The sequence below is a fragment of the Pogona vitticeps genome, chromosome 3 (assembly GCF_051106095.1).
Source record: "Pogona vitticeps strain Pit_001003342236 chromosome 3, PviZW2.1, whole genome shotgun sequence".
In the NCBI taxonomy this organism is placed as follows: domain Eukaryota; kingdom Metazoa; phylum Chordata; class Lepidosauria; order Squamata; family Agamidae; genus Pogona; species Pogona vitticeps.
This window is the reverse complement of record NC_135785.1, coordinates 5,306,163-5,333,527: the sequence shown is the minus strand read 5'-3', so window position 1 is coordinate 5,333,527 and position 27,365 is coordinate 5,306,163. Positions and strand designations below refer to the sequence as shown.

The 27,365-nt window shown below is 46.9% G+C and overlaps 1 protein-coding gene across 1 annotated transcript in view; it reads right to left on the bottom strand.

The window, feature by feature from the left end:
• Positions 1-27,365, bottom strand: part of DIS3L2 (DIS3 like 3'-5' exoribonuclease 2) — a 293,641-nt gene that overhangs the window by 145,497 nt on the left and 120,779 nt on the right. Inside the window, exons 8-10 of the mRNA XM_020813964.3 lie at positions 19,583-19,677; positions 17,133-17,380; positions 6,279-6,452 (exon numbers count right to left, since the gene is read on the bottom strand). Coding sequence (XP_020669623.3) covers positions 6,279-6,452; positions 17,133-17,380; positions 19,583-19,677 — 517 coding nt within the window. The remainder of the gene's footprint in view (positions 1-6,278; positions 6,453-17,132; positions 17,381-19,582; positions 19,678-27,365) is intronic.

Here is a 27,365-nt window from a genome sequence, read left to right as displayed (position 1 = left end):
ACCCAAGCAGGACATATCCTGCCTCCTGCTTGTATTCCCCAGCAAATGGAATAAAGAGGCAAACGGCCCCCACGACTCATAGATCATCACTGGGACTGTTCGTCACCGACAGCCTTCCCTAAAAATGGGTCTCATTTCCTTTCAGAACTGGTTAGGCTGGTGGCTGGCTGGCAGCCTCTCTTTCCTGTTGCAGTGGAATCCCACTGTGTGTGACTGTATCCTGTGGACAGAGATTCTCCATTTTGCCCATATGGAGTCTCCCACTCTTCATCTCAGATGTCTGAAGAAGTGGGCGATGCTCCACAAAAAAGTGTGAGAGTGAGTGAGTGAGAGAGACAGAGAGTGAGAGAGAGAGAGAGAGAGAGCTGTGCCAAACCCCCCCCCCCTTTACTCTCTGTTCTTCTAAGCTGAAACCTCCCCAAACAATGTAAGCACTCCCTACATGGATGCTGCTCCAGGCCCTTAATCATTAACTTTGCTTTTTTCCAGTTCTGCAATATTCTTTTTGAGGAATATCAACCAGAACACTATGTCATATTTCTAAGTGGCAACACCAGAGGTAAGGATAAAATAAAGCGTCATGATGAGTGAACCACGGACTTTGCCCTTTCTTCCCTGATGTGTTTTCAGTTGTTTCTAATGAAGTTGTTGCTTCTAATAAGGCAATCCATTTAATTGTTTTTTAATATTTATACTTATTGTGCTTATAATTGCTTCTGTTTTTCAATCATGCCGTATGCTACTTTGCATTCCAGTATGGGGGACGTGGTGGTGCTGCGGGTTAAACCGCAGAAGCCTCTGCACTGCAAGGTCAGAAGACCAGCCGTCGTAAGATTGAATCCATGCCACGGAGTGAGCACCCATCGCTTGTCCCAGCTCCTGCCAACCTAGCAGTTTGAAAGCATGTAAAAATGTGAGTCGATAAATAGGTACCACCTTGGTGGGAAGGTCATAGCGTTCCATGTCTAGTCGCGCTGGCCACATGACCATGGAAACGGTCTTCGCACAAACTCTGGCTCTACAGCTTGGAGACGGGGATGAGCACCACCCCCTAGAATTGGACACGACTAGACTAAATGTCAAGAGGAACCTTTACCTTTATGGGGGTGGGGCTGGGGTGGAGGATATAAAAACAAATCTAATAATAAAAATACCATTGACAGTTATAGTTCCAGTTCTCTCTCTGTGTGTGTTTGTGTGTGCGTGTGTGTGTGTACATGAGCGAATTTGTGGCACAAGTACCTATATCAATGTTGAGTGCACACACAGCATTCCAGATTACAAGTGCACCCATGCTGCTTCACATTTTTGCACCCCGTTTGTCAAGGATCTAAGCACTTTGCATGCACTGATCACAGGAGCCTGAGGAAGAACGGCACATGACGTTGGCCAGGATCAGCCCGCTACTACAAGCAAGGGAGTTGAGAAACTGAGCCGTGTGCAAGGTCACCTCCTACCTACGTCTCAGTCCGAGGCCCAGATCAACACATTAAGGCTCCTCCCAGCCATTGCCCTCACTTAGCATGAGGTTGCCCACATAGGACTGTCCTTGTCCAGCCACACCTTCCACCTGCAAACATCTCACATGGGAAGGGGGGGGAGAATCAGGGGAGGGGGGGTTTCTCCTTGGGAAGCAGCATTTAATTAATTCTGCCTGGAGGTATGCAGCATGTTCATTAACCAGTCAATTGTGATTTTAATAGCCTTCCTCTTCTAGGTGGGCTACAAGATCTATGGACTTTGCCTGCTTGCTGACAGTACAGCCTCTGGGGGCTCCAGGCTGAGACACAGTTTGAGGACTGCTCTGAGCAGAGTCTTCCACTTCCCACTTCGGAGGATAACAATCCATCCTTCAGAATTCCTGACCACAACACCCTTTTTTTACTGCCCTGGGTATTTTTAGCTCATTGTTTTCTATTTTGGCAGCTGAGAAAGTGCCGTTTGTAATCCTACCTCCAGTTTCATATTCCCTCTTAAAAGTGAATACAACATCCTGTTTATAATAATAAAATCACCCGTTGGCAGGATGACCCTCGATGGAAAAAAGAAAGAGGAGGAAGAATTTTTTTTAAAAAAAGAGGGGGAGAAAGATGGAGAAAGCAACTGGAAAATTGAGCGCTAGCAAATTTCGATGCCAAGCTTCGCGTTTGCAACGGTCCAGAGGAGGTCACCAGACTCGCTCGCAAGCGAAGGCAAGAAAAGGAGAAAGATCCCCACTCCTTCCCTCTTGTTAGACAGCGCAAGCTGTCACCTTTCAAGGAAGCACGTTGCCCTTTTCAGGAAAAGTGACGTGAGCCTTTTACCACGGTCATCTTCAGAATGGGAGACATGGAAACGGCAGCCCCTTTCCATCCAGAATGACCCTTTAATCTCTCTCTCTCTCTCTCTCTCTCTCTCTCTCTCTCTCTCTCTCTCTCTCTCGGATTTGGGGTTTTCTTTTTCTCCCACGATTTTCCTGGCGAGCTTAGTCACCCCGATTCAGCAGCAACAGAAAGAAGAAGAAAAAGAATATATGACTGAAATTAAAAACATTTGGAACAAGCCACAGAAGTGACTTTGGGGTTTCTTAGGTCTGCTTTAATGATTCCTTCTTGAGGATTATTATTATTATTATTTATTTTATTTATATCCCGCCTATCTAGTCAATTAAGACCACTCTAGGCGGCGGTTGTCCCCCTACCATCCACATTTTCTTTGACCCTCCTCTACTGAGCTCTGTGTCATAAAGCTCATGATGGCGGGGGGGGGGAGAGGCAGGAGGGAGGGCAGACGACCAAATTAAAGAGTCAGGTCAAGCTGCTGAAGAAGGGAGCAGAGGAGGGAGAGAGTCTTTGCTTGGCAATCTACACCCTTGGCCCCTTTAGTACTTTTTGAAACAGAAAAGACACACAAGGCATTTTCCCCCTTTAACTTTGCTCGGTTGAGAAATGATGGCTCTCACAAATCTGACCAGAGATTAAAGAAAAGCAAAGGGTGAGCTTCCCTTTTATGCTCTTAAACACCGGAAAACCTGATAAAGAAGGGTAGTGACAAGGAGCTACTTTCTGGTGAGGAAGGGACAAAGACCCATGGATTTCTGGTTTGCTGTTTAGTCGTTTAGTCATGTCTGACTCTTTGTGACCCCATGGACCAGAGCACGCCAGGCCCTCCTGTCTTCCACTCCCTCCCGGAGTTGGGTCAAATTCATGTTGGTTGCTTCTATGACCCTGTCCATCCATCTCGTCCTCTGTCGTCCCCTTCTCCTCTTCCCTTCACACTTTCCCAACATCAGGGTCTTTTCCAGGGAGTCTTCTCTTCTCATGAGATGGCCAAAGGATTGGAGCCTCAGCTTCAGGATCTATCCTTCCAGGGAGCACTCAGGGTTGAGTTCCTTCAGAATGGATAGGGTTGATCTCCTTGCAGTCCAGGGGACCCTTAAGAGCCTCCTCCAGCACCACAATTCAAAAGCATCAATTCTTTGGTGGTCAGCCTTCTTTATGGTCCAGCTCTCACTTCCATACATCACTACTGGAAAAACCATAGCTTTGACTATGCGGACCTTTGTCGGCAAGGTGAGGTCTCTGCTTTTTAAGATGCTATCTAGGTTTGTCATCGCTTTCTGCCCAAGAAGCAGGCGTCTTTTAATTTCGTGGCTGCTGTCACGGATTTCTGGTTACTGGAGAACATTACAGGGGGACCATGTGCAGGAAGAGTGGGATCTGCAGCTTCCCTTCTACCATAGAAGGAGGAGGAACAACAGCAGCAGCAACCACAAGGAGCATTTAAAAATGACTGTATCAGTCCTAACTCCCCAATAAGACATTAAAAACTAACTTGCTGACCTAGTTTGTACATTTTGGGCAAGGGATAAGGAACTTGTCTAGGGACACTAATTTTCCTGCTGCCTTAAGTTCTCACAGTAATTTCAGTGTCACCTGAAGGATCACTTTAATGATTCAACAAACAACTATAACTAACTCATTAGAATTCGTTATATTTCAAGAACAATGAATTAAAAAGACCCGATGACCTAATGATCTAATACTATGGCCCAAATCCTCTTGGGGACGATCCTGTCGTTAACACAAATGGTGTAACTTTCCATGACAAACTGTGCAAAGTTAAGAAATCGCCGTAGACCTTATAGGTCACTCACAGCATCACATAATGCACGATGCAGCGGATAAAGTCTACAGGGCTTTCTTAACTTGAAGGAATTTGCTTCCAAAAGTTACCCCGTTTGCATTTTGCCAGCGCAAATGGCGACATGGTTTTAGCCAATGTGTCAGCACTACCGTTAGCATTTCAAAACTCTGATCTCTCTCTCTCTCTCACACACTACAACACACAGGACACTAACACAGCATGGAGAAACGTATGAGCCTTTTCTGTTCCTATGCATCTCTGTCTCTATACAGACAGTTAAGGTGTGGAATTTGCTTAGTTTGGAAAGTTTATCCATAAGAAAGAGCGTTTAGTAGCTAAGCCCACATTTTCCGTCTTTCAGTATGATTTGCTGCAGAGCAGACTCCCTGGAAAAGACCCTGATGTTGTGAAAGTGTGAGGGCAAGAGGAGAAGGGGACGACAGAGGACTAGATGGCTGGACAGGGTCATTGAAGCGACCAACGTGAGTTTGACCCAACTTCGGGAGGTAGTGGAAGACAAGAGGGCCTGGCGTGCTCTGGTCCATGGGGTCACGAAGAGTTAGGTAGGACTTAACAACTAAACAACAAGAAGCTCAGTCACGCCACAAGCGATGGAAATGGAGCACGTTGTCAGACAGGAGCACATGGCCACCACTCTGCCTGCATCGCCCACCTGGTGAGTCTGCCTGCTGCCCAGCTTGGCTGAAGACACGGTCTCCCTGCAAGCCAGCTTCCCAGGACAGGTGCCCCTGGATCATGGGCAACAAAGATTCCCAGCCACTTCTATCCCATATGTGTTGCAGGTTAGAGAAAGTCCCTTCTCTAAACCTTCATTCAAACAAGACTGAGCTCTTTCCTCGCAAGGCCAGTGAAAGAGGCTTCTTTCCTTCAAGGCTGCTTTTTTTTTGTTCCCGCCCCCCCCCCCCAGCAACTCCCAGAATCCCCCCATCGGGAATAGTGGCCATGCTGTTTGGGGGGATTCTGGGAGTTGTTGTCCAAAACAGATGGGAAATCTTGACATCTGAGCATTCAGCCTGGAGGCAGGCGGTGTATCATGGCCTCTCCCAATTTGAAGAGACCCTCGTCCAGCAGGCCGAGGCAAAGAGGCAGTTACTAAAGCAGCAAAATCAGGGAGCTGGATGGGGGACAGATTGTATTTGTCTTCAGTGTGGAAGGGATGGTCACTCTCAAATTGGCCTTCTCAGCCACACTAGACGCTGTTCTAAGTCCTTGACACAGAGCACGATACCATAGTCTTTCGAGACTGAAGGATGCCATCGATGTCAAAAACTAATCTGCTCTCATTGTGGAGGGATTGCGGTGTCACGGAAAAAGAAAGAGCACAAACTTTTCCTTCTCTCTTGATGCCTGGGGGTAAGAAGAGGACTCCTCGACTCTCCCTTAAGTGTTTTGGGCAAAACGCACCACAAAAGAGGAGACTGAACTGGCTGAAGCTGTGATGAGCTCAAAACAGAGACTGGCCAATAAGCACGGCCCATATTTGTGGGATTCAGGTACAACTTTTGATCTGTTCCTTTCACACTTTATTAGGACAGTCCCTCAGAGGTTTAACTGAGGGAGAGAAGCCATAGCCTGCCGTCAGCGTTCAGTACAAAAAAAGCATATGAGCCACCAAAGCCCAAAAGCAGATCTGCAGGCTTCCAAAACTTCAAATAATCCTAGCCATATTTCTTTCTTTCCATAAACATGAGGATAGACATGTGCCATAAAATGTGTTCTAAAAAGCTGACAGCTTTATTCTTAAATGTGCTGAATGAAAGGGGATACACGCCACCGAGAAGCCTCCTAACGTCGCAGTCACAGTGAAAGCCATTAAAAAAAAGGTACGGTCTGAACCCCTTCGCATCCCGCGATTCCAAAAAACTGTAATATTTCATATTACATGGGCAAAAAAACAAAAAACCATAAAGCCAGTGACGTGCCCAAGCTTGAGGTCACCGACTCAAATACGGATTCTGGCCTCACAAGGCTTGGAGGACAAACTCTTCAAAAAGGAAAAGAAAGTTTTCCTGCAGGCCAGCGTTGCAGACAAATGGGCCTGCTTAAAGAAATCCAGGCCATTTGAACACCATCCCAAGATACAAACTCTAGACAGGGAGATGGAGACCAGCAGGAGAAAGGTGGGGACTTACCTTAAATCTCTTCTCTTGGCCATTTCTTCTGGGGGGATAGCCCAGGGGAGGCTCTGGGGGAGACACCGCAGGACCTCCGGGGAGAAGTCGGAGAAATCCACCCCATATTCCATCAGGATACCTTCTGTCTCCGGCTCAATTTCGCCGGCCTGCCCAAGGCTTTGGGCCAATTGCCTGCAGAAGGAAAAAGAAAAGCAAGTGAACACACTTTTCGGCAGGATACTTTGCAGTCCAGGAAGGAGTAGATGGGTGGGTGGGCTATTAAGAAAGAGGAGAGATACAAGAGGAGTAGCAGGACCTGAGTTGCATTCTGCAAAGAATCTTGTGGACGGCCAGTAGCCAGCCGAAGACACACTCTCCCTACGCTTTACGCAGCCGAGTTAGTTATCTGACTGCCGAGCCAGACGTTGGGAGTTCGATTCCTCCTCTGTGCCTCTTGGGAGCACAGCCAGCCTGTGTGGCCTCAGGCCAGCTGCAGCACCCTGGAGCACCCCCAGAAGGAAAGAACAGCAAACCCACTTCTGAGCGTTCCAAACCTAGAAGGATCTGGAAAGGATTGCTGGACTAACACAAAGCATTCGATTCGATAAGGAATCCATCCGAACATGAACGACAGACGCTCGAGCTCCTTGCTGTGTCATGCAAAACAGTTGAGGAATCTGTAATCATCCATGACTGTCTCGCCACAACATCACAGCAACCAACTGTTAAGCCACTCTGCCAGGCGCTGGAAAAGAATTCTGGATCTCTTCAAGAAACACAAACCTTCCCTCCGGAGCTGTCACAGACCTAAGATTTCTTTTTCCTCTTTGCACTTAGAACTGGCAAAGGGAAATTTCCCCAGATCAGAGAAGGACATAACTCACGGTTTCATTAGTCTGCGCACATCACCAGAGCACCAGCTCGGATAGCAGAGAGCAAAAGGGGATCCTCAGCAAAGTTTAGAGATATTTTCTACACCGAGCTTCCAAAACCAAGCTGAGTGTTTCACAAATATTTGCAGTGCTTGCTTTTTATATCCAATGGAGATTGGCACAACATAATTCGTGGGCTTCATACGAATGAACTTGTACGGCACCCCAGCTGCCGCATGGATCGTCACCCCACTCCCCATCTGTCACATGCCACCAGGGTCCTCCTCCTCTGTCGGCACTCCCATCCGGGGCAGGAGCACAGGCGACTCTTCTTCACCTCCTCTGGCAGATGACCAGTCCTCGGCGGCAGGGGGAAAAGAATCCCCATCTTGCTGCCTCACGGGAGTGGTCGGCCACCGAAGGAGAGGGGCTCCTGCCCAAACCAGAACACCGCTGGAGAAGGAGGACCCCGGCAGCCCGCAATGCAAGGTGAGTGGGCCAGACAGCCGGGGAGGGGGTGGGGGAAGGAGCTGTGCAGCTCCTATGGTGCCAAACAGGTTAAATCACACAAGGTAAAGGTAAAGGTTCCCCCCTTGACATTGAGTCCAGTCGTGTCCGACTCGAGGGCGTGGTGCTCATCCCCGTCTCCAAGCCCTAGAGCCAGCTGAAGACAGTTTCTGTGGTCACGTGGCCAGCGCGACTAGACACGGAATGCCATTTTCTTACTGGAGTGAGAAAATACCAACATATCTCTCCTACTCTGGCCATGCTGCACTGGCTGCTCATCCGTTTCCGCATTGACTTCAAAGTTCTAATGCTTACATATAAGGCCCTAAACGGTTTAGGACCCCGATACTTGGCAGAACGCCTGCTACCACCTATATCTACCCTTCGTCACTCGTGCGAGCCAGGAGGTAAGGCTGAGGAGCCTAACGCCAAGGGAGGCCCAGAAGGAAAGGACACGAAACCGGGCCTTCTCGGCGGTGGCTCCTCGCCTCTGGAATAACCTTCCTCTGGTTATTAGTGCAGCCCCTACGCCTGTCACTTTTAAGAGTCAACTAAAAACATGGTTGTATGTTCAGGCCTTCCCTCCTGTCAATATTTAATTCTTTATTTTTTCTTTCATTTATTATTTGTTTTATTATTGTATGTGTTATGGACTGTTTGTAAAATTCTTATGTTTTATCGTATACACCTTATTGGAAGCCGCCTAGAGTGGTCGACCAGACCAGATGGGCGGGATATAAATCAAATCAAATCAAATCAAATCAAATCAAATCAAATCAAATCAAATCAAATCAAATCAAATCAATCAATCAATCAATCAATCAATCAATCAATCAATCAATCAATCAATAAAAATGACCTTCCCACCAAGGTGGTACCTATTTATCTACTCACATTTTTTACGTGTTTTCAAACCGCTAGGTTGGCAGGAGCTGGGACAAACAACGGGAGCTCCCTCCGTCCCATGGATTCAATCTTACAACGGCTGGCCTCCCAGCACAGAGGTTTCTGCAGTTTAACCCGCAGCGCCACCACGTCCCTAATTCACACAAGGCGTACGAATTAATTCATGCTAATCTCTATCCAATAATATTCATTGTAAAATCATATATATATCCCTACACACACACACACACACACACACACACACACACACACACACACACACACACACACACACACACACACACACACACACACACACACACACACACACACACACACACACACACACACACACACACACACACACACACACACACGGGTTGAACCCATGAGTCAGCCAAAAGCTGAAGGGCTCCTGAAAACTAATCCTATCATCATCACCTGTCGATCTGAGTCATGCTGCTGTGTCACAGCCGAACCCACTGGTGGCTCTCGCTAGCGCCCCTGTAATCTTGCCAATACATGATCTAGGCTAGACACTGAATCCGAACAGGCTGAAGACGAGCCGCCTGGAACCTGAGGAGGGGAAAGAGAAGACAAAGACCCTCTCTGCCATCCCTCGCCAATGGTCCCGGCGACTGTGCCACTGGGGACCTGCTCTCTGGAAGCAGCGCAGTGGAAAGAATGGGAAAGGACGGGACTCTCCTTGGCTTCCTTCCCCCTGCAACAGAATAAACCATCTGAGGGGCAGCCAAGTTTTAAAGGTGCCAATGAAGCACTACCTCATCCCTTTCTGGGGGTTTGGATCACGCTGGCCATGTGAGAGGGAGGGGGCATTCATTCGGGCACTTGCAGTTAAAAATAAAAGGAATTTTCAGACTCTCCTAGACAGCATGGCACAGTAGACCAAGATGTCTAACTGCCTTGCTCTACTTCTTGACATGTAATCATCTCAAGAAGAAGGATTGCATATCCAGAGACCATAGGTTCCCAAAGTGGTGTATATGGACCCCCAGGGGTTGATTTTGACTTGCAGGGGCTCCATGTCAGAGAGAGAGAGAAAATTTGGGGTGCATGATATATAAATGGGGGCCTACGTGAGTAGATCCCATTAGCCAGATCATAATAAATATTTAGGCAATCCGTAATTACACCAAACACAGATTCTGTGTACATAATATTTCATAATATTATTTAATTAGGTACTATGTACTATCTGTATTGTGGCATGCTACATTCATGTATAAGTTTGCAAAATTATTGGTAAAACTTTATGGTAAATGTTGGTGTGTTGTAAATGGGATCAACGACATTTTGCCATTTCTCATTACTGAGCTATACAGACACACACATCGTGCATTAATAGGTTCAGGAAAATGCGATATTAGGTAGGCAGGGGGTCTATGGAAAACAAATAAGTCGGCAAGTGGTCTACGGAGCAAAAACATTTGGGAACCTATGCCATAGACCAAGAATGGGTGGCAGAAGTTTGATCCAGATCTGCCAGTGCATCTCTAGATGACAAACGGTAGATGAGCAAGGATTTTGACTCACAATGGCCGAAAGGTAGCTGTGGGTTTAAATAAATGGCATAACTTTTAGAAGCAAATTGTAGTAAGTTAAGGAATCTCCATAGACATTATTCTTTGGATGCTGGGGGGCACAACTCAGCGTGCAACAAATAAGGGGAAGACTGGAAGAACTGAGCATGTTTCGCCATGAGAAAAGACTACTGGGAAGAGATAAGATAGCACTTTTCAAGTGCTTGAATGGTAATACAGAGGAGGGTCAGGATCTGTTCTCAAGCATCCCTGACTGCAGGACACACAACAATGGGCTCAAGCTCCAGGAAGCCAGATTTCGGCTGAATATCAAGAAAACGTTCTTAACTGTTACAGCAGTATGACAATGGAACCCATGACCTCGGGAGGTGGTGAGCGCTCCAACGCTGTAGGCATTCAAGGGAAAACTGGACAATGCTCTGTCCGATCTGCTTGGATTTAGATTCCCACACTGAGCAGGGGGTTGGACTCAATGGCCTTATTGGCCCCAACCAGCTCCATTATTCAAGGATTCTACGAATACCTGCAGAGATTTCTTAACTTCTGGAAGTAATTCCAAGAGTTATGCTGCTTGCAAAGCCGTGAAATGGGATTTCAGCCAATGTCTTAATAACTGCAGCAATGACCCAACAATGCCCCACCCTTAAACTATACTGTTGAAATGAAGAAAGCTTTGGACAACAAGCAGTACATTTTTGAGTGGGAGACCCATGAGCTCAGCTTGACTCTGATGCTCAGCAGATGCTCAGGGGGACGTGAGTGGACATTGTTTCATCTTTTTAAAATTCCGACAAGAGTTTTGCGACACCTCGAAGACTACCAAATTTCATTTGGCCTAAGCTTTCATGGACTCAGGCCTGCTTCCACAGCTGCATCTGATCCAGTGGGCTACAGTTCATAAAACGTTATACCCAATTAAACGTGTTACGTCTTTCAGATGACATCCTGGGTTTTGTTTTTTGTAATTCTGATTGCACCTGGCTCCATGGGATAAATCCTGGACCTCTCGGGTAAAACAAGAAGCTTTTACTCCAATTCTGAAGTCCACTTTGCCTCATTATCAATGATATCACACTTGACACAGGCAAATGATTTTGGCTATGCTGGAGGAGAGAACATAATCCAGATCAGAACCGCAGTGACACTCATTTAGAGGCTCCACTTTGCTACATTAATCAGGGGGAAAGCCCATGCTGTTTGCACTGCCAAAGGCCTCCTCAGGACCCTTCGTTAACCCACCTTCCTATTTTTTCTGTGCCCCATAACATATGTATTCTTAGTAGCTCCCTCTGCAACACCAGAGCATCCCTCCCAGAGAAATCCTGCTCTTTCCACCAGGTCTTTCCAGGCCTTGATGCTGAGAAGAACCAGGTGGGCCACCCTGAGAGAGCAAGGAGTGTTTCCACCAGAAGATGGTGGCTCCATCACTTTGGAAAATCTCCAAAGCGAATTTTAGCCATAGAGGACATCGCTAAGCGATCGCTCCAGCGATGGCCAAAAGTCCATCACAAAGCGATTTCATCGCTCAACAGAGCGATCGCTAAGCGAGGCACCACTGTAGTAAAAACGAAATTGTTTAAAGGGGATTTCAAGAACATCTTTCACCAGTTCTCCTAGTGCAAGTGGGCCATACAGTGTGGCCAGCTGGCTGGCGGTTTTCCCAAACTGGACAAACAGGTGCCAACTCTGCCGAGCGTTTCTGCATCCAGGTGGCAACCTTTAGGGAGGTCTCTGGGATCTGTTGTGCCCAAATGTTTGAATTTTCTTCTCCAAGTTCGGAATTCCAGGAAGAGGAGAAGCGGCGCAAGGACAAAGTCACAAACACGCTGACCAGCCCACTCCACTTTTTCCGGGTCTCGGGTTTCCTCCCCAAAGTGTGGGGATGGGGAACAAAAGAACGAAATAATCTGAAGAGAGGAGGGCACAAGGAACCCACCGTGTGTCTCTTGCAACCTAAGTTAGCACAAAGAAGAAAGACAGAGAAAAAAGCAGGTAGACAGACCGACACTTCTTGGGGGGAAATGGGAGTGCAGACAGCAGTCTGGGCTGACCATAATTATGAGTCACTTGAAAAGAAAATTGTTCTATCATTAACTTGTTGGGAAATCTTAGAGACACATGATGAAGTACTAAGTTACAGGAAAGAAGGAGGTCCCCAACTGCAATGCTGAGTAATCCAGTGCAAAGGCACCCCATCTATAATCAGTAATTAGGGTTCCACCTTGTGCTGGAAATAGAAGTTTACTACACCTCGATGGGCCATCAAGGGAAGGAAAGAAGCACAGCTATTATGGCTGCCTATGCCAGAGCGGACACTGTTATTTGCTCCGCGCTTCCCCCGAGTCATGGACCGACATGCGCATCTCGTTGGAGTAGGCTTGGGAACATGCATTCCAATGTGCGCTGCATCTGCCTTCTGCCCCAGTTAATCAACTAAGTACAACTGGAAGAAGGGACTCCAGTTGCCCAGCAACTGATATCCATTCTTGGTTGCATGTATAATTTTGATCAAGATTTTAGCAATCATGTTTGCCAGGACTGGAATACGCCACCCTCCTTCAACACCAACTGGAAGAAGAAGAAGAGACAAAAACATGAGCCCAGAAACAAGAGACAGGGTTGAGAAGAGGCAGCAGGGGAAGCCGGGGGGGGCCCATGGGCCGAATGCATGGACCGGTCCTCTGAAGGAGAAGATTTCAGATGCTACACAGGACAAGCGCAGGGCTACCACCTTCTGCTCGCAAGGTGCAAATCCCAGGCACTCAAGGGGGATTACAGAAGGCTTGGTTTCTCTCCGCCGTTGCTGGATCACAGCCAATAGGAGAAAAGATCACACATCATCATTTGGGGGCTGGGATGATTTGCAACAGCTCTCCGGCCACCGGCATCCTTCCGGTCTCCTTACACAAAGAAAAGGGGAGCCCAAACCTGGGAAGAGAGAGATTTCAACCTAGAATTTCTCAGACTGTTGAATCATCATTATTATCATCATAATCTTAGAACTGTAGAGCTGGAAGGGACCCTGTGGATCATTGAGTTCATTTTGCCTCCTGTCAAGGAGGCAAAATGAGGAATCAAATTCACTGTCTTATCCAGAGATAGAATAAAACAGCTTTTCACAAGTGTCTTTGACATCCTTAGGGGGGACATCTCCCATTTTCGGGTGATTTTCCAATGCACGATACAAAAAGATTTGAATATGCACTGGTGCAGGCTTTCGTTTGCCTTCATTGCTAACTCACAGGTGTTGGGTTTTTTAAAATATAGACAAGCCCAACAGGCCAATTAGCATTTTGATTTCATTTCGCTACATGGAGACGGGAAGCACTCATGTACTGAATCGAAGAAGGAGGGGAGAAACGGTGCCCTACTAACAGAAGCACAGATGGGAATCAAAGGCACCAGGTAGGATCGTTCCAACAGGTAAACGGCAAACATCTGTGAGAAGACAAGATTCACTTGCAAAGACAACTGTGCTAAGAGAACTTGAAGACAATGGGAAAAGAGGAGGACTGGATATGACATGGACTGACTCAATAATGGAACCCACATCCTTCAGTGTAAAATCTGCACAGGGTCATTCAATGATAAGGTCTCTATGAGTTGGAGGCAACTTGACCGCAGATAAGAAAAAACAACAACGAGCATCCACACCATCCAACTGGGAATTTTATTAGAAATGAAATAAACGATTGAACAAACCACAAGTAGGGCAGGACACTTCCATATATCTATGACAAGGACCAGCCAGTGCTTCATGCAGGGACAGGCAATGGCGACAGACTTGGTGGGGCCTTCGATACAACCTCCACCAACCCACCAAGGATGCTCAAACTCACGCCCATGCGCGCACACATAGCAGAACTAAAGTCGCAGAAATGGGAGAAGCCAGTTCTAATACAACACATGGTGCACAAAGAAGTACGTATATGATTTTATTAAAGAAGACCCTCCCCCCAAAAAAGAAAAAAATACAGAGGAGCTGCGGTATTGCTTTACTGCTGGTGCTACTGGTTCTATTCCAATGGATTCTGACAGCATGCCACTGAATCTGCCGGAAGAGGTAACAGAAGGTAACAGAAACCGGGGAAGGGGCTCATACAATCCATGGACCACACATTGCCCACCCCTGCTTTCACTTTCCCAGTTCCTCAAAACATTAGCCAACTGGGCGAAGGAAGGAATACACCAGAAAACCCTATAATGGCAGGGGTCTTTGGGCATAAATCACCCCTAAGTGAACCAACCCTCCTGCCAGGGTTGGAGGGAGGCACAAATCCATACATCCTTCCTGTTTAGTGGAAAGCCGGCCCTAAAATGCTAGGGTTGCAGTGACCAAAGTCACCGGGGGCACCTATGCATCCAAGTATGCCTTCCCCTGAAGAAGGAGCACCGCCGTTCAAGAGCAGGAAGGGGAAAAACTGCCCGTCACCAAGGGCACCCGAAACATCCGTGGGGACATCAGGGTCCTATCGGTTCGATAAAGGTCTCGGACGAGAGACAATAGAAGTGAGGTTCTCACCCCTTCCCTCCTGGTCTCCAAGCCAAAAGGGCAATCAAAACTCAGCTCTTTCACAGAGTGACCCAAAGGTGGGAGAGAGGGATGAGATAATGATGATGCATCAGCGGATCGGGTCAGCCAGGAGACATTGTCACCCGAGCCCATCTTTCAGAGGAGCAGAATACTCAAAAAGTGCCCCCCCTCCACACCTGCTTCTCCTCTGCTCCCTGCAGCACCTTGGCTTCCCACGGAAAGCATGGTGACCCAGCCAACTGCCACGTAACAGTCCTAATGTCCAACCTGTGTCTTGATCTTGGAGAGGAGGGGGATTCTCACATGGAGTCCCACCTTCATTCTCTCCCACTTCCCAGATGTTTCCATAGGAGAACTATCAAGGAACACCCTCTCCCTGTCTCAGTTAAGCCGGGCAGCACGGCCACCTTTGGAAAGCAAAGACCGTCGCCGTTGAGCACTAGGTGGCACCCGAGAGTCACACAAGTGAGCCCCCTCCCCTAAAAACACACCTGCAGGAGACAGCTGGGTTTCCCCCACACCTGGATGGCATAGCATTCCAAAGTGCACTTCACACAATGATATCCTGTTCCTCCAGCACATCCCCCTACAGCAAGGCCAAGGCAGAAACATCACTTGCTCCGTGCCAGGTATGTCTTACCCAGAAGACACCCCATCTTGGAAGCGAGGCAGGGTCAGGATGGGTTAAGTCTTTAGAAGGGAGAGTCCTGGCAAAGAGCAAGGGGCCTCCAGGGAGGGCGGGAAAGAATCCAGCCAGAAACCCTGGAGAGCCACGACGGCCCACTGGACTCGAGGGACCAGGGTCTGATTCAGTAGAGAGCACAGCACCATGCGCTCTGGATCAGCAAACAGAGAGACCAGCCCTTGCCAAGAAAAATGAAGGATAAGGACCAATGTCACAGAGGACAAAATTAAAAACTAATCAGAGTATGAACTTACGTTACGCGCGCACACACGCACGCACGCACACACAGCAAGCTGCAAAGAATGTCTCACTGGCCTTTTGATCATCACCTTCCCATACCATCATCTAGTCAGGACAATCCGCAGGTCAGCGGATCTTCTCCAACTTCCCAATGGCAACCTTAGGCATCAAGCGAGCCTGAGCTGGTAACATCAGCCCAAGCTTAGGACAAGTGAGTCTAGAACCAGAAGGGTGGGGGAATCTATTGTCCTCCAAGGATGATGACCAGGCTGCAGCGACTGGCCATGCTGGTGGGAATGGGGTCTACTATCTTCTGAAGAACCACAGGCTCTCCACCCTTGCCATGGAGAGTTGGGTCCAGGAAAGAAGCACTGGGAGGCAGTGGAGTCTAAGGAGGGAAGAATCAGTACAAAGAAGAAGAACCAGACAGACAAAAGACAGACAGACAGAGAGAGGGAGAGAGAATAGTAAAGTAAAGGTTCCCCTTGACATTGAGTCCAGTCGTGTCCTACTCTAGGGAGCGGTGCTCATCCCCGTTTCCATAGAGCCAGCGTTTTGTCCGAAGACCATTTCCGTGGTCACGTGGCCAGCACAACTAGACACAGAATGCCATGACCTTCCCACCGAGGTGGTACCTATTTATCGACTCGCATTTTTTACGTGCTTTCCAACAGCTAGGTTGGCAGTTTGTTGGCACAAAGCAGTCACAAGAAATATCAGGAACAACTTCACTTAAGGATGCAAAATGAAAAAATGGAAGGCGGAAGGCTGGCAAACAACACGTGAGACACTGATGAGAGTCACAGGCCTTCTCTCCCCCTTCTGTGCCAAAACTTTGGCCAGGGCAACCAACCAATCTCGGGCTTGGCTTGGCACCAGCCATCATTGAGGCTATGGAGGTGCCCAGCCTAGACACTGACCATTCCAGCTCATGTAGTTGAGCTGGACAGAATGATTTTTTTCCCATGGGCAAAACACACCGATGTGTGAAACCGTCTTTACATTGAGACAAAACCATCCATTTAGCTAGCCTAGGGTTTGGCCACATAATGCCTTCTAGGGGCCAGCACTCCTAGATTGTGGCCTAAAACCTAATGAGAGCCGCCCACTGATTTGCAGTACTCTAGCCTACTACTGCCCCATGGACAAGTAGCAACCCTCTACACCTCCAGCAGAAGCCTCTCCTACAAGAGTTGTGCGGTGGTATTATGCTACACAGCCAAGACACGGCAAAGAAAACAAAAGCAAAGCGCGCTGCTTATATCCCGCCCCACAGCGCTTAAAAGCACTCTCTGGGCAGTTTACAATTTAGTGAAGCAGACTGTACATTGCCCGCCTCCCTCACAGCAAGTTGGGTACTCAGTTTACCAACCTCAGAAAGGTGGAAGGTTGAGTCAACCTTGAGCCGGCTACCTAAGCCAGTCATGATCAGGATCAGGCCATGAGCAGACTCTTTGACTGCAGCACAGCTGTTTAGCTATGGGGCTCCCAGAACCCTCAGCATGTTTGCACCTATATTCTATCCAAAGGCTGCAGGCGCCTTCCTTAACAACCTTAGGGCACGTCTTTCCTCCAGCAAACACATACCCGACGGCAAAATTGCTGTCCTCCTTCCAGTCCATGATACGGCAGATGAAGAGGGTGTTGGCGTAGTCCTCGGGCCTGGTGGCAAAATCTGGTGGGCATTCAGCCAAGGGCACGTGAGTGCGAGGCACCCTGTGGTCCACGGGGGAGAACATGGCACACTTCTTGAAAAGCTCGCTGTTGCGGTCAGCCAGAAGCCGGATGAAACCCGTGACAGCCCTGGAATGTTTCTTCTCCAAGATGTAGACCACCTGGAAAAGAGACATGGGAGCAATGATGGAAAGATCTTCTGAACTCCAGTTGTTAGGGCAAGAAAGGAAAGCTCAAGAAATAATTCCCCACTTACGAAGGCAATGAGCTCCGTCACATTTTAAAGAACAGTCCACCAAAAGTTGCTTGTGGGTCCCATGCCTAGAGGTGATGAGCCACATTAATCCACTGGAGAGGAGAACATTCCAAAAGGAAAGTCCTCCGGGACAGGCTGTACAATCATCCTTCTACATTGTCTTGTTCATGAAGGAGCTGCCGCATGTGTTGCCACATACGTTCAGAGCATAGCGACACCTGCTTCATATTCCACACCAGCCTGAGCCAAGTACACAAAATATCAGGCCAAAGGGACGTGCCAGCACCTTTTCCAGAGCTGACGTAATGTCAGCAAGGGCTGGGGAAGAGGTTAATGCGCTTGGATGCCATGCGCCACCATTCAGATTTGGGGGGGGGGGGCAAGACGTGCTCTCACATCTTATCTACATGATTAATCTATGGCCTGATCAGACATGTTTCTTCAGCCAGAATCCCACTTTTCTTCCAAGGTTCCAAAGGTTGAATAATTGGGATCAAATTAATGGACCCGCCTGATACCAAGTCAGATCACTCTCTCTATCCCAGTCGGTATCCCCAGTAGGGAGGTGCTGCTTGAATTTTTTTTTTTGTACTCCATCTCCCCATAATTCTCCAGGAATTCCACTGGCAGAATTCTAGGAGTTCCACTCCACAGACCCACATCTTAAGACAGCTATGTTTCCTGCACCTGGTGCAAGGTGCAGTCCTCAGAGGCTACACTCTATCCTTTCATTTCTTGTGACACTGCTTCCTGGGCATCACTGCCCTTTAAGCTCTATAGAGCAGTGGTTCCCCACCTTGGGTCCCCAGATGTTCTTGGACTACAGCTCCCAGAAGCCTTCACCACGAACTGTGCTAGCCAGGGTTTCTGGGAGTTATAGTCCAAGGACATCTGGAGACTCAAGGTGGGGAACCACTGCTATGGTAGGTGCCTCCTGAGAAACTAAAGTGTGGGTCTGTAGACTGGAGCTCCCGGAATTCTGCCTGAGGAATTCTTAAGAGATTCCTGGGAGTTGGGGGTCCCAAAATATTTAACTGGCACCTTCCTAACTCCTAGTGATAGAGCCCATCCTTTGGAATGCTCTTAATCACAAAGAAAAAGCGTTCGTCTTCAAACTCCAGCTAACCATGTATCTGTGTACAAAGATCTTATTACTGTGTTGTAAAGGCCTTATGTTTCTAAACATTCTTTAGTTATACTTTGCTGACTATTATTATTAAAGTCCTTTAAATGAGCACTTTTAACGATATCTACTTTTAATGGGAACCGCTTGAAGATCTCGTGACGTCAAGGGGTGTACTAGAAATGCCACAAATAATTGAATGTAAATAAATGTTCTGATCTGAACTGGTAGCAGCCTTCCCCAGATTCCAGGCACAGAGTCCTTCTGTCCCGGATTGCAACCTGACATCTTTTTTAGTATGCCAACTATCCTGGAGAGAAGATGGGGAATGGAAAAGTCTCTAGGCCCATGGCCATATGGAGCACAGTATGGGACTTCCCCGAGAAGATTGCTCACACTCAAACAACTCCATAAGTCAGGGGAGGGAGGGGAGAGATGGTCCCACCCAGGGACAGAGCTAAGGAGGTATTTGTTACACTTATATTCTGCTTTTGTTCCAGGGGGCTCAAGGCTAATGCCTTTGGTTGCCACACTTCCAATGCCGCCCCATCCTCCCCATCACCAGGCCAGGCTGAAGGAGAGCAATTAGCACAAGGCCACTAAGCAAACTTTGTGGGCAAGTGCAGATCTGAACCTGGGCCCTCACACACCTCGTCTGACCATCTTAAACCAGATGTGGAGAAGCTCTTGTCAACCCACCCTATTTTGCAGGACTACAACTCCCATCAGGACAGCTGGCCATGGGATCTAAGGTAGCATGGCAGTCCTCAAAGCAAGCGGAGGTCTGCAGTCTCCCCACTTCTATTCTGCCCCATTTAAACTCTTGTCTTCCCGAGCTGCTGTGGCCGTCGTAGTCACAAATCTCAGAAAAATCTTTTTTAAAGAAAAACGAAGCAAGGGATTGTCGCAGGAAGCTCAGCCAACTCTGTTTCTGGGAGTTGGGTGGGAGGCAAGGAAGACCATCCGAGTGCTACAGAACATTACCTTGGCTGTCTTCTGAAGGAACTGATCCGGGTCACTGGTCTTTGAGGAGTCTTCTGACTTCCCATGGTGGGCATCGCCAACCTCCAGATCCCTCCCTATGGAACAAGACATGTAAAATGCATACACCTTGTGGTCTCTTCAATGTCCTTTCCTTACTTCACGTCCCATTTTGGCAGTCCCATGGGTCAGCTTCTGAGCGCTGGCCCAAACTGGAACTAAGTACAGTAACACTATTTAAATAATAATAATAATAATAATAATAATAATAATAATAATAATAAGAAGAAGAAGAAGAAGAAGAAGAAGAAGAAGAAGAAGAAGAAGAAGAAGAAGAAGAAGAAGAAGAAGAAGAAGAAGAAGAAGAAGAAGAAGAAGAAGAATAAGAATAATAAGAATAATAAGAATAATAATAATAAGAATAATAAGAATAAGAATAAGAATAAGAATAAGAATAAGAATAAGAATAAGAATAAGAATAAGAATAAGAATAAGAATCATCTCCATGGAACAAATAACAGCATTTCTGTATCCCTCCAGGGCGCAAGAGGGAACAGATACATGGTCAACCTCCATTATGCACATCTGCTAAAATCAAAACAAACTCCCAAATGTACAAGAAAAATCTATGGCAGCCATAATACACAAAAATGGTGGAAAATACACTCTATTTAGGAAATGCAAATAGAAGTCTGAATTTCCTGGCATTTCTTATGTTGGGGTCAATTTTAACTTTTTCACGTTACATAAATAGTCCCCTTTTCGTCGTTTAGTCATTTAGTCGTGTCCGACTTCTCGTGACCCCATGGACCAGAGCATGCTAGGCCCTCCTATCTTCTACTGCCTCCCGTAGTTGTGTCAGTTTCATGTTGGTTGCTTCGCAGACACTGTCCAGCCATCTCATCCTCGGTCGTTCCCTTCTCCTCTTGCCATCACACTTTCCCAACATCAGGGTCTCGTTAAAATATTTAATTTCCTTTAAAGAATGTTGTGCAAGGTTATAAAATGCATATTTAGCCTAGAAACCCAAACCGCACCTTGCAAGGAGAGATAGTCTTTGGCTACAGCTTAGCACTTTTTTAAAAAAAACGGCCCATGGGAAATCATCTAGGCTCTCGCAAAAAGGAGGTAAGGATCCACCTCTAGATATCAGCAAGGCGCTAAATCCAGCACACTACGCGGGGTTCAAAGAAACCAGGTGCACCTACTCTCTGCTTCTAGAAGCAGTTTTCAAAGTCTGCAAAAGACCAGGTCAGACATTGGTAAATACACTGCTCCTGTTAAAAAGAGAGAGAGAGAGAGAATCTGTTTCGGGGTAAAAACCCAGGATCTCACCATCCATGGGTACAGTTCTATATACAGTGGCTAATATCTTGTATGGCAAACCTCCTGCCTGAGAATCGATGATACAGAGAAAAGCAGAGAAGGAAGCCTTCTGAGGTTTGGACTACAACTCCCAGAATTCCACAGCCCATTCGGCCAGTGGTTCCGCCGGCTTCAGGATTTTAGGGGCTGTAGCCCGCAAAACAAATGTTTCCCATTTCTGGAAACCAGGGCACATCATCATCTCCAGGAAAGCCAATTTCCAAAAGAAGGAAGTGGTTCTGGCCTCCAGGTTTAAGAGAAAGTCGCTGTTGAGCATTAATTTTTTTTTCCCCCAGAAAAGGGGAAAGACGTAAAGCAAATGTTTTATTGAAGAAAACAAGCCAGGATGCGTAAACGACCCACAGAAGCCCACACAAGATCATGATATCTTTCTCTCCCCGCCCCCCCGCCCCTGTGTTTCTTCGTAGGGTGAGAGTTTCTCGGAGACTTTCTTCAGATGCTCATGCTCTTCTGTCGCTGCCTTTCCATTCTTCTGAAAAAATGTGCAGAGGTTTCTATTGGGTTCTCCACTGATCTTCCACCCAAGCAGAACATCTGGTCAGGCTCGCTCTCTCTCTGGGATCTGGCAGGAGAGCCGCGGCTCGTTCATCTTTTGGCTGTATTCTAGGATCGGAAGAGGGAAGAAATCAACTAGCCAAGGGTGGGATTTTTCCTCGCATCACTTCCGTTACAAGAAGCCGCACTCAAGCTCTGAGCTCCAGCTTCAAGCCAGCACTACCAGACTGGGGGGTGGGGGGTGTTTAAAAGACAGGAGTAGTGCAGGAACACAGAGCATACCTAAGCGACCATAAGGAACTCAAATCCAGGTTCACCTTGGTATGCTTTAGAGTCTCTCCATCACTCTATCTCCTAGCTCACACTCTTGAGATTTTGATGTGACCCTGTATTCAATAGAAATGTTGTATAGTGAAAGTGAAACGGCTGATTTTACCTGAGTCATGTACCGATTGTATTCAGGTGTGTGTACCAAGGTTTGAGATTTAATGTTGTACAGCTGTTGTATATGATGTAACCTTATGTAAGTAGAAAATGAAGTAATGTATTTTCTCATTGGTCCCAGGAATGTATGTATAGAAGTCATGTGTAAAGAGAGCATGCAATCTGCTGTAAGCCTGATCACTTACTTCTACACTGTGTGTTGTATCATGTCATGTGACGCTGTCAGATGAATGTCTATTCTCTCTGTATATATGTGAATAGACTAAGTTGATAATTTGCTCTCTCAGTGTTATATTGTCTATGCACCCTGATATCTCCTAAACTCTGCTTATGTTCTGAGAATACACATTTAACCAAAATTCTCAACACACACTGGGTATCCCTACTACTAGTGACGCACTCACAACAAAAGGGCAACCCAGTCAGGGCCCCCAGCTGCATGGTTGTGTATGCATCTGATACTTTCCACATTAGATACAGGAAACAACGGTGTACAAGCTCATTGTGCACACACACACATCCATTACATCGACTCCACACGAGGTGGCAGGGGAACCTGGGCCAGGGGTTCTGCCGTATCACCTCCTCAGGGACACCAGAATAGCTTGCTAGCAGATGGAAGTGCTGGCTTGATGCCTGCAGCGCCTCCAGTGCAAATGGCCAGAGGTGGTACTGCAGCTTTCCTATGAAGAGAGATCAGGTGGCCCGTGGAGGGTTAAGAATTCACCTGGCTCCATAACTCTGAGCAGCAGAACCAACCTGTGGAATGAGCGAAGCCTGAGGGACTGGGCAGAACCACCCATAGGTCCAGGTGGATTGTAATGGTCCCCAGATATTCTTGGACTAAAACTCTCAGAAGCATCCACCACCAGCACTGGCCAGGATTTCTGGGAGTTGCAGTTCAAGAATATCTGGGAACCGATAGTTGGGAACCACTGACAGAGTGCCATCAAGCTGCAGGCCCAGCCTTAATGGTCTCGCAGCTGCTCAAGCAGTCATAAGTTACAAAGGGCTGGCGTCCTATAGCAGCCTTACTGAACTCAGGCCGGGAGAGCTTTCCGTTTCAACTATGCCCAAATTTCCTTCCTCCTTCTGGGAAATTTCAGGCTAATTTGCTTAGGAAAGATGGGAGGGGCAGAATTTTTCCTTCTGTTTCACCTACTAACCTTAAAGATTTCAGGTGAGTTCTTTTTTTCTTTTCTTTTTTAATTACGTACTCCCATCATTCCAGTTGGCTCACACAATTATACCATTGAAATCAGTTGACTCTTTCACTTGATGTGCTCAAATTCATCCCTGTAGTTTATATCCACCCATCTCCAATGGTTCATTTTGTTGAAAGTGAAGGACCAAGCAGGAACCCCACAGGATTCAGAAGTTATTTTTAGCCTTCAACAAGGCTAAAGGTAGGAGCCCCAGCAGCACCATTATCTCTATTAAGGCCCCTCTCGCCTCACGATATAAACTAAATTTTTCCCTCATTCTCCCTTCACCACACCAGTCAGCAAAATACTGCCTCTAAGCTGCCTTTTGAGGCATGTTACCCTGAGTGATCACTGGAAGGACAGATCCTGAAGCTGAGGCTCCAGTACTTTGGCCATCTCATGAGAAGAGAAGACTCCCTGGAAAAGCCCCTGATGTTGGGAAAGTGTGAGGGCAAGAGGAGAAAAGGACGACAGAGGATGAGATGGCTGGACAGGGTCATTGAAGCTGCCAACATGAATTTGACACAACTCCAGGAGGCAGTGGAAGACAGGAGGGCCTGGCGTACTCTGGTCCATGGGGTCACGAAGAGTCGGACACGACTTAACGACTAAACAACAACTGGGGGAAATGACAAACAGGTCAGATCCTGTCCAAAATGTACAAATGCCAAAACAAAGGCAAGCAGGAGAGCTTTTTTGATAGGCTTGAAATTAGTTTCCCTCAATGAGTTCCCCTTGAGATTCAACTGAAGTACAACTCCCATTCTCCCCAGCCCGGCTTACAGTTAGAGTTGGTGGAAGCTGTATTCCAACACACCTGGAGGACAAGGGGCAGGTGAACTCTGTTCTACACCTATGAGGCAACTGCAACCTGTTAAATCACCCTTCTTTTACAGAAGGCACGGGATCCCATTATGTTGCAACAGCTAAGGCGACAGTTAGCCCTGTTCAAAAAAGGACGAGGAAGCAAAAAAGGCAGGAAACCAGACCAGGTACTTTTCCGATCAAGGGTAATGATGACATTTGCTTCTTGAAAAGCATAGCGACCGGTTCAAGCTGGAAAGACTGGGAAAAGCCCACATTTGCAGGAAAATGTGACAGGAACAGCCACACCTGTTGTTTATTTGCTCCCACACCTTGTTCAGGTACAAAGCTTTTCTCAAAAAAAATGAGAGGATGATGGAAGTAGAGGATAAGAACAGAAACAGCCCTGCTCACTGGGACGCCACACTCTGAGCTTGGTCCTCCCCAGGAATATAGTCTTCACCGCTCAAGAAACAAATCCAGAACTTGGAACTCACCAGTTACAAATGACAAGTTCCTTGTAATTCTTTTTTTTCCCCTTGCAATAATAAAATCACACCATTATTTGCCAGAAACAGGACATAACTAAGTGGTGCTATGACTGCATGGTAATGCCACTTGTTTTACAGTGAAAGGTAACTGTTGGGGACATGGTGGCGCTGCGGGCTAAACCGCAGAAGCCTCTGTGCTGCAGGGTCAGAAGACCAAGCAGTCGTAAGATCGAATCCACGCGACGGAGTGAGCTCCTGTCGCTTGTCCCAGCTCCCGCCAACCTAGCAGTTCGAAAGCATATAAAAATGCAAGTAGATAAATAGGGACCACTTCGGTGGGAAGGTAACAGCGTTCCGTGTCTAAGTCGCACTGGCCATGTGACCACGGAAGATTGTCTTCGGACAAATGCTGGCTCTATGGCTTGGAAACGGGGATGAGCACCGACCCCTATAGTCGAACACGACTGGACAAAAATTGTCAAGGGGAACCTTTACCTTTACCTAAACAGCTGGTGGTCTCGCTACTTAGAGTGTGATGTTATTTACCACCACAGAGCACTGAAAGAGCTCTCTGGGCAGTTCACAATTTTAATTATGCAGGCTACACATTGCAAAAAGCAAAGCGGGGAGCCTACACATTGCCTCCCCTCCCCATGAGCTGGGTTCTCAGTTTACCAATCTCTGAAAGACAGAAGGCTAAGTGAACCTCGAGCTGGCCACCTGAGGCGATTGGGATCAAACTCAGGTTGTGAGGAGAGTCTTCACCGCAGTACTGCAGTTTTCCACTAAACCACAAAGCTCTTTAGATGTGTATTATACTAGCAGCCTGCAGCCTTCTTGTGCTGTGGTGGTTTTTTAAGATGCTAAAAAATACACTTTATACCACCTGAAACTAAGAATTTTATGCAGATTGCTCCTCTACAAACTAATAGGTAAGGCTACATAATTTGGTTCCCATTGTCTTTCTCTACCTAATGTAATGTCCAAAATTCTCTCCAGGCTATAAAGACAGTTTCGGTGTTCAAACAACAAAGAGGCCTACTACAGTATTTTTAAACAGGAAGGGGATACATCAAAAATTTTGTCCTTTCTAAATGGAGAATCCAAGTTTGCTGTTGTTCCTGCAATCCTAGAGACGGCTCTGGTGAAATCTCAATCACACTCCTACACAGACCCATTTGAGAGTCTACAGAGTGGGTCCCTCTCAAGAGGATGTGCAAGTCTATAAAGCTTTAAGATCAGGCGCTGTCTTTCCCTCCCCAGCCTATTTTTTGTAACATACTGTGCAAAGAAGCAATTCAAACATCTCAAAATATTGCATGCATTGTTGTGCCTTCCTAACTTAGTCAAGTGTTAACATGGGGTTTGCATGTTTTTTAATGGCCAAAACAACTACCTTTTGCTTTTTGCAAGAAAGCAAAGAATTGCTTTCACAGGAGTTTAGGGCCTTGGAAGCATCACTGCAGCTAACTATGAGCTGCTAATCTTCAGGACTGTTAACTCCCTGCAAAGGGAGGCTGAGGGGTGCCCTCTTTGCTGTTTTCCCACCAGCAGGCAGAGAGGTTTTTATCCAGACAGAACGCTGGCATTTAAGTGGGTTTGTTAGCGGGTTTTGAACGCTGCTCATTTCTTTTTATTGTTGTTTTATTATGCCTTTAAACTGATTTGTTTGCATGTTTTAATGAAGAATCATTTCTGTTTGCATTTTATTATCCTCATCCAGCTTGGTTTTTGAAATCGCTCCTCCCAGGCTGCAGCCTTCCTTGTCTCCCCCTTTCAATTCATCAATTACATCAACTGAGTAGCTGAGAAGAAAGGGAAGTTCAAGAAATTGGTGCTATATTATTCTCTCTCTCTCTCTCTCTCTCTCTCTCTCTCTCTCTCTCTCTGAGCTCAATTTGAATTTACGTCCCAATTCAATTACATTTTAATGTTGTAATTTAAATTTACTTTCACAGCTTAACCTTCTGGTTGATTTTATCCATTTGTTTAGTTATTAAGTCGTGTCCAACTCTTCGTGACCGCATGGACCAGAGCACGCCAGGCCCTCCTCTCTTCCACTGCCTCCCGGAGTTGGGTCACATTCATGTTGGTCGCTTCGGTGACCCTGTCCAGCCATCTCGTCCGCTGTCGTCCCCTTCTCCTCTTGCCGTCAGACTTTCCTAACATCAGGGTCTTTTCCAGGGAGACTTCTCTTCTCATGAGATGGCCAAAGTACTGGAGCCTCAGCTTCAGATTTTATCTGTACAGTCGTGCCTCGCTAGACCGTTACCCCGCTTGACAACGGAATTGCTTTACGATGGGTTTTTTGTGATTGCTATAACGATCGCAAAAGATGTTTTTATGGGTTTTTTTTTTTTTGCTTGACGATGAATAGTTCCCTGCTTCAGGAACCGTTTCTTCGCTAGACGGTGATTAGAAACAGCTGATCGGCGGGTCGCAAAATGACTCCCTGCTGTTTTTAGGACCGATTCTTCGCTTTACAGGGATCTCAAAATGGCCACACTATGGAGGATCTTCGCTGCACGATCAGGTATTCCCCCCCATTGGAACGCATTGACCGGTTTTCAATGCATTTTAATGGGTTTTTTTTCCACTTGACGACGATTTTGCTGTACAGCGATTTTGCTGGAACACATTATCATCACCAAGTGGGGCACCACTGTACTTACTTTAAATTTTCTTGTAAGTTGCCCTGACTCCCCATTCGAGGAGAAAGGCTGCATATGACAGGCAGAGAAAAACAAGCAAAAAGATGGGATTTAAACTTCTTGGTTAAAAGACCAAAACTTAGTAAATATCCTGCCTTTATGGAAAGCAGCTGAAAAACAGGAGAAAACCTGTTTAATAAATATGGTGCCTTGTCACTACATTTGGTGGAAAGACATGACATACATTTAATAAATAATGTTTCCTGCAGTGTGGATGCCTTTCTAGTGGATGGCAACTATGCCGGCCAGT